The following is a 6,474-nucleotide window of genomic DNA, read 5'->3' as shown; positions in this document are numbered from 1 at the left end:
CTCTCTGCCCTCCACCCTCGCCGCAGCTCCCGCCTCCGCCCAGGAAACCCAACCGCCTGGGGGCGGCCGACCGTCAACCTGCCCGCCTGGGACGCAGGGCACGGAGGGCAGAGGGCGGGTCCGACGAAGGAGGAAAGAAAGCGCCGCAGAGCACCGTGGGAGCCTCCGTGGGCTCCCATCCGCCAGCGCTGGGGCGCCGCTGAAGTAGCGCGCATGCTCTCCAGCTCGCTCGCCGCGCCCCGCCCCGCCCGCCGCGCGGAGCCCGGCCCCGCCGCCGTCGGGCCAATCAGAGCCTGGGAACGAAGCCCGGCGAGGCTTGCGAACCGAAAGGGACTGACACCAGGCGTGAAGGGCGGGGCGAGGCTCCGCCTCCGACAGCAAGCCCGTGATTTGAGCCAATCAGAACACACCCTCCCTCCCCCGCCTCGCCAGCCAGCGAGCTGGCAGGCGTGCGCAGGCGCATCTTCCAGTTCCCGGCCCGCCCACTAGCGTAGCCGGCTGCTTGTTGGTCACGTGGCAGGCGCCAGCCAGAGAGCGATTGGAGGTGCAGGCTCGGTGGCAAATTATTCTGCATAGCAGGAGAGCAGTGTGCCATCTGCAGTAGCAGGGGCATAAGGTACAGTGACAGCTAAGGAGTGTTGAGCTCCGCGGGGAGGTGGGCGGCCCAGGCAGCCCGCCCAGGGAAAAGGAGCAGCAAACAATGGCGCTGCAGCCAGAGGGAATGGCAGGGATGAAAGGCACAGGAGCAAATTTTAGGATTAGAATCGAAGCTGTGAAAAACGGAGGGTTTACATACTGCATGAAATGACATTATGCATTTGTCAAAACCCAGTGTACAACGCAGAGGGAAATGTAAGCTCTGGACTATAGATAACAATAATGTATTAACATTGGCCCAAATGTAACACAATGCAAAATAATAATAGGGGCAACTGAGGGGGGAGGGGGCCCATGGGAACTCTGTACTACCTGCTCACTTCTGTAAGTGTAAAACCGTACTAGAATAAAGTCCACTGATTATTTTCAAATGAAGGCTTGGGTTAGGAAGTAGATTCAAGAGGTATCACGGTGATCGTAATACACAGGACTCGCTGACCTTTTGGTTTGCAGGGGAGGGAGGAATCAAGGACAATTGCCAGGGCTTGAGCAACTGGGTAGCTGGTTGGGCCGTTACCGAGATAGGACATAGGTAGATAAGCTCAATGAGCAGCTGGACTCACGCATCTGGAGCCTGGCAAGGCAGCAGCAGAGCAGGGCTCGGAAGGCTCCCAGAACTCCAGGGTCTCCTTCCCCCCGGGGCCCAAAGATGGCTCCAAGCCATCCGACATCTCCAAAGCCCTGACAAAGCTCTTCCCTTCTACTTGGGCTTGGCAGGATGCACTGCGCCAAAAGGATGTGAGGTCCACATCCACAGGGACACAGAAGAGCCAGAGGGGGCATACACACACCCCCAAAAATGTGCACACTCGCACACATAAACTCCCCAAGGCCACCTGGGTGAAGTTTATTGTGAAACCTCTCAGGGTGAGGACGGGATGGGCAGGCCAGGGCAGGGAGAGAACCACGTGCAGGCTCTACGAGGCTGAGTCAGAGGCCTCTGAGCTGTCCTTGACATCGGTGCTCTCCGTGGTCTCGCTGACCTCGCTGAGATCTTTGCTGTCGCCACCGCTATCCTCCGCAGCCAGGCCCTTTTCCTCACGACAGGCCTCTCCTGTGCCCGGAAGTGAGTTGCCCTTGCCCTCCACCTTGTTCTCGATGGAGCCCAGCACCACGTGCCTGCCCTTCTCCTTCAGCTCCAGGTGCCGCCTCAGCTGCCGCCAGGAGCCCGGGGAGAGGCGGGAAGAAGGAGACAGAGCCTAAGTCTCTAGACCATGAAGGCCCTCTCCCGCCGCCCGCGCCTTGTCCCCTGCAAGGGGCAGGATGAGAGGCAGCAGAGGCAGAACGAGGGCAGGAAACACAGGCCTGAGTCCAGAGACCCAGGGGTAGTCCTGGGCACTGCCCCCTCTGTGCCTGTTTCCTCTCCCATAAAGTGGAGATGCTCACGGCTCCCTCACAAAGCTGCTGCAGAGCCCTCTGAACGGCCCTGGCCCCCGAGCAGCCTTGGGCAGAACCTTGACTTTCTCCTCAGCCCAGTTTTGTCTGGCCGGCCACAGCCGTCCCCAGGCCCCTGACCTCAGCACGTCCAGGGGCCTCCTCCCTCTCATCTCACAGAGGCCTCTGGGCAGGACAGGCTTCTTCCTCAAAGAATGGAATCCTGGGCTGATGGCCTTCTTTAAAGCCCTGCCAAGGTCCGGTTCCCTGCCTGCCAGCTACAGAAGCTGACAGGACTACGGAACGGCCAGGACTCCTGGCGACGCAGCCTCCAACTCTCTCAGGCTGCCCCTGCTCGCCTTGCTTGGGGACTGTGGCCCTGGCCCCATGGGACTCTTACCTCATCAGCCATCTGGGTGAGATCCCGCTTCATTGCATATGCATCTTCCCCATCGGCATAGTATTTGGGCTCCACTTCGCTGATCCTGGGGACAGGGGTGGAGAGAAGGAGAACCCAAATCGGGGTGAATTCTCCTCATCCTTCTGGCATCATCTGCTAGTGGGGCAGGGTGTCACTGCCACCCCCCCCCCCCCGAAGGACCCTTTGGGAGACATTTCCAATGTGGCCTTCCCTCTGCTTTCTTCAACAGTAAGTAGCACCCAGCTCCTTTACTCCACCCCCCCCCACCCCGCCCCGCCGCTGGCATCCTGCCACCACCCCTCGTCTGTGACCTGGCTACCAAGGATCTGTGTCTGTGGTCGCTTGTGAACTGAAGCCCTGGATTTGGCAGTCCCCTCCCTGCCCCGCCCTGCTCCCTGCACTTCGTGGGCACGCACAGCTGGCTCGTAGGCCGAGCAGCTGGAACTGGGGAGGGATGCTGTGGCCTCTGTTCTTGGTGGTTATTACCAGGCAGCGTGGCCCTCAGCCCGAGCAGCTTGGGGAAGAAGCCTGCACTGATAGGTGTGTGTGCAGACCTGGGCACTCTGCCACCGAAAAGGGAGCTGGTCTGGATAGTCCAGAAAGGCCCTGCCAGCCTTAAGGCCCTGGAATTGTCGACCACCAGAGGCATTTGCATCCAGGTCAAAGATCCTGCCTCACATGCCCAGGCCAGAGGCCACTTTCCTTCCCAATAGTCCCTCCTCATCCCCAACCAAGCTGAAGCTGCTGTGTCAGTGGGCCCTCCACGGGCAGCCCACCCCAGCCTCCCTTTCCAGTGGCTTTCACCACAACGTGCTGGGCAGAGAAGTTCCCTGCCAGGCTCTCTCTGCCCTGTGCTGGGCACACAGAGACTCCCACATCCCTGAATGGACCTGCCCTCATCCACTAGGACACCCAGGGCTCTACATCCCTCCGCTGCTCTTGCCGCTGGGCCTTCCTGCATGGACGTGCTTAGGTTTATCCTTTCTTCTGGTCCCGCTTAGATGCTTCTAGGTGCCTGGTCACTCTCAGTTCTGCTCCTTGGCTTCTGCTCCTGTCCTGGGCCCTTGTCTCTACTTCCCAACCTCTTCACCATGCTGTCCTTCACCTGGCCCCCACCAGCATCAAGCAATCTTCTTCCGCCCAGCAAGAAACAGCAAACATCCTCCGGACCCACAGCATGCCTCGAGCAGACTGCGGCAGGCAGGTGCTTGTTGCCCCTGAGTGGAGTGCACGGCCTGCTCCCCATCTCAGCAAACTCCAGTCGCCCCTGCCCTGCTCCCTAGAAGGAGCTCAGCCCATCTCAGCCACCTGGATAAGCCAGACCTGGGGACCATCCCACTCCATTAGAAAAATCTAGATCCACTTACTGAAAGTTGAGGGTGTTGGAATAGAGGTGCAGGGCGGCCCGGTTACTGCAGGGGAATAAGGCACTGCTGAGCTGTACAGACTAGGCCAGGCAGAGACAGCACATCCAGGTCCTGCCCCTCCTCCCAGTACCCCTCCCCTCTAATCCCACTTCCCGATCTTCTATAAAAGCCAAGGCAGCCCAGGACCCACATCAAGACAGTATCCTCTCCACCCCCACTTCCTCTTCCCTGGGCCCCAGCTTCCACCTCTTCCTGACATGAAGGGAAACGTATTTGGCGTTGAAGTTCTCAATCATGGCTCGGGAGGCCTGGTCCATCAGCTTCTGAGCCAGGCCAAGGCGCCGATGGGAACGCTTCACAGCCTGGTGGGAGAAAGGTGGGACCTTGGGGGCGGCTCCAACTAATTTTCACCCCCCACCCCCCTCGAGCCTGGGCAGGCCTACCCACCAGTGAGGTGATATGTCCATGGGGCACGTCATCCGGGTCCTCTTCCCTAGAGCGAGAAGAAAGGAGAGGCTAGGCATGAACCCCAAAGTGCCTCCAGTCCCAGGATGGGGGAGGGCCAGGACTCTGCAGACCCCAGGCAGCAGCCAAGAGACATGCGCAGTGTGAATGGAATCCTGTGCAGTGCTAAAAAGAAAGGTGCTATCAAGCCATGAAAAGACATGGGGGACACGTCAATGCGTATGAGTAAGTGAAAGGCGGTCTGAAATGGCTACACACTGTATGACTCTAATCATATGACTTCTGGAAAAGGCGAAACTATGGAGACAGTAAAGAGATCAGTGGTTCCCAGGGGAGAGGGGAGGGAGGGATGAATAGGTGGAACACAGAGAACTTTTAGGGCAGTGAAACTACTCTGTGTGATATTATAGTATGGAACACAGCTGTTATACATGTGTCCCTAGAAGGTAGAACTCAAAGAGTTAAACAATGTAAAGTATGGACTTTGATAATAATGTAGCAATATTGCTTCCCCCATTACTTAGGGAAGAGGGGAGGGGTTATATGGGAACTCTCTGTACTTGGCACTCAATTTTCGTGTAAAGCTAAAACTGAACTAAAAGAATCATCTATTAATTAAAAAAAAACAAACAACCCAACCCAGGCAGCATCCATCAGACACGTGCAGTGTCAGTGTCCCTTCTCCCCGCACCACCAGGTCAGGCGCCAGGCTTGTCTCTCCGTCCTGGGTGACTCACATTTTGGCCAGGACGTACCCCACAATCTTCCCATTCTCATCCTCAGCGATGTAAGAGAGCTAGGTGACAGGGAGGAAAGAGAAGGCAGAAAACAAGTTCCCGTCAGAGCTGGAGGAGCCCTTAGCGGACACCTGGCCCCACCGCCTGCCTCTCGCTGTGTGCATGACAGACAGAAGCTGATCTAGTGGCGAGTTCAGTGACAGCTCCTGACCTCCAGGCTAAGTGGCTTGGTCTTCCCACACACGATGTCCCCGTCCTTAACCCAGAAGAGGTGCACAGACACAGGTGGGAATCCTCCCCCTACCCAGGCCCTGTTCTTCGCCCCACTTCAGGCGCCTCCTATCCATCTCCCAGTACCCCAGCCGAAAGCACTCAGGGCCTCATTCACCCATGAGCCCACCCTGAACTCTTCACGACTCGCGAGACCTCGCCCGCTCCTCCCAAGCCGACTCAGAGTGGAATTTCCTTGGCCTGGTTTCCCCCATCCCCAAATTCAACAGCCGCCCACCTGGGGCCAGGAAAGGCCATGGTAGAAATAGTATTTCATCTGGTAGTTCTCGGGCAGGCACAGCAGGTTGCAGTGCTGCATGTTCATCAGGTCCTCTGGCTGCGGGGGAGGAGGGCAGTGGAATGCGGTCAGGCCAGGGGCTGCGGTGACTAAGTAGGCCTCCGTCGGGTTAGAAACCTGCTCGATGTCTACTCACTGACCCCTCCCCCCAACAGGAGCGGGCGGGCGCTGGGGCTGTTTCTGCACAGGCCTGGCCCACAGCCGCTGTGCAAAAACTGACTGTTCCAGGCATGAACGTGAGGGCCAGGAAGCTCCCGGACACCATCCAACGGAGCCCCGACATCCCGGAAAGAAGGGGTTCGCAGCCCCGGCCCTGCGTCCCCTGCTACCCCGGCCTCCTCTTCGGGTAGGTCCAGCCCCACAGGGACGGTGGCCTTCACTTTTCCGCGCCGGGCGGCCGCGGGCGCGCAGGACGGCTGGCCCGGTGCTCGGCCGGGCCCCTCGGGAGCATGCGCACGCGGCCACCGGGCCCCGCTTCCACGCGGCGGGGACAGCCTCCGGTCCCGGCCCCTCACCCTCGCATTGCGGATGTTCATAACGGCGGCGGGGCTCGCGGCTCCCAGCGGGTCGTGAACGCGCAGTCAGCTGCCGCCGCGCTCCGAAGCGACGCCGGGGCTGCCAGGCCACGGCTGGGGCTGGAGCTGGGTCCGGGATCGCAGAGGCGGCGGCGGAAGGGGTGGCGCGCGCCGGGCCCGGCCGCCGGCCGGAAGTGCGCGCCACCGGACCCGCCCTCCCGGCCGCTCGGCTAATGCGCAAAGCGGGCCAAGGGCGGGGTGGGGCCTCTCCGCGGGGCGGGCCCGGCCTATTGGCAGAGTGGGCGGGTCTAGCGCGCGGGGCTGGTCTCTCGCTGGACGAGCAGGTGCCCTCCAGGCAAAGGCGGTGGTC

General features: G+C 60.0%; 1 protein-coding gene across 1 annotated transcript; it reads right to left on the bottom strand.

The window, feature by feature from the left end:
• Positions 1–1,480: 1,480 nt before the first annotated feature.
• On the bottom strand, positions 1,481–6,305 carry NAA10 (N-alpha-acetyltransferase 10, NatA catalytic subunit). Its single transcript, XM_057718713.1, has 8 exons — positions 6,105–6,305; positions 5,530–5,628; positions 5,022–5,080; positions 4,267–4,312; positions 4,066–4,181; positions 3,820–3,864; positions 2,432–2,516; positions 1,481–1,811 (listed from the first exon to the last, which is right to left on the bottom strand). Exons 1-8 carry the CDS (start codon positions 6,123–6,125, stop codon positions 1,575–1,577), a joined length of 708 nt encoding a protein of 235 aa, XP_057574696.1. The 5' UTR covers positions 6,126–6,305; the 3' UTR covers positions 1,481–1,574.
• Between the last annotated feature and the right edge of the window lie 169 nt (positions 6,306–6,474).

Source organism: Hippopotamus amphibius, chromosome X, assembly GCF_030028045.1.
Source record: "Hippopotamus amphibius kiboko isolate mHipAmp2 chromosome X, mHipAmp2.hap2, whole genome shotgun sequence".
In the NCBI taxonomy this organism is placed as follows: domain Eukaryota; kingdom Metazoa; phylum Chordata; class Mammalia; order Artiodactyla; family Hippopotamidae; genus Hippopotamus; species Hippopotamus amphibius.
Note: the sequence above shows the minus strand (reverse complement) of the source record. Positions and strands in the feature narration are given on the sequence as shown.

Excerpts from the sequence above, each read along its gene's own strand:
- NAA10 (XM_057718713.1), bottom strand. The coding sequence starts at position 6,125 with ATGAACATCCGCAATGCGAGG. Across the intron at positions 3,865-4,065 it reads TCCCTTCATGTCAGGAAGAG|TAACCGGGCCGCCCTGCACC; the intron begins GTGGAAGCTGGG and ends ATTCCCCTGCAG. Across the intron at positions 1,812-2,431 it reads TCACCCAGATGGCTGATGAG|CTGAGGCGGCACCTGGAGCT; the intron begins GTAAGAGTCCCA and ends TCCTGGCGGCAG.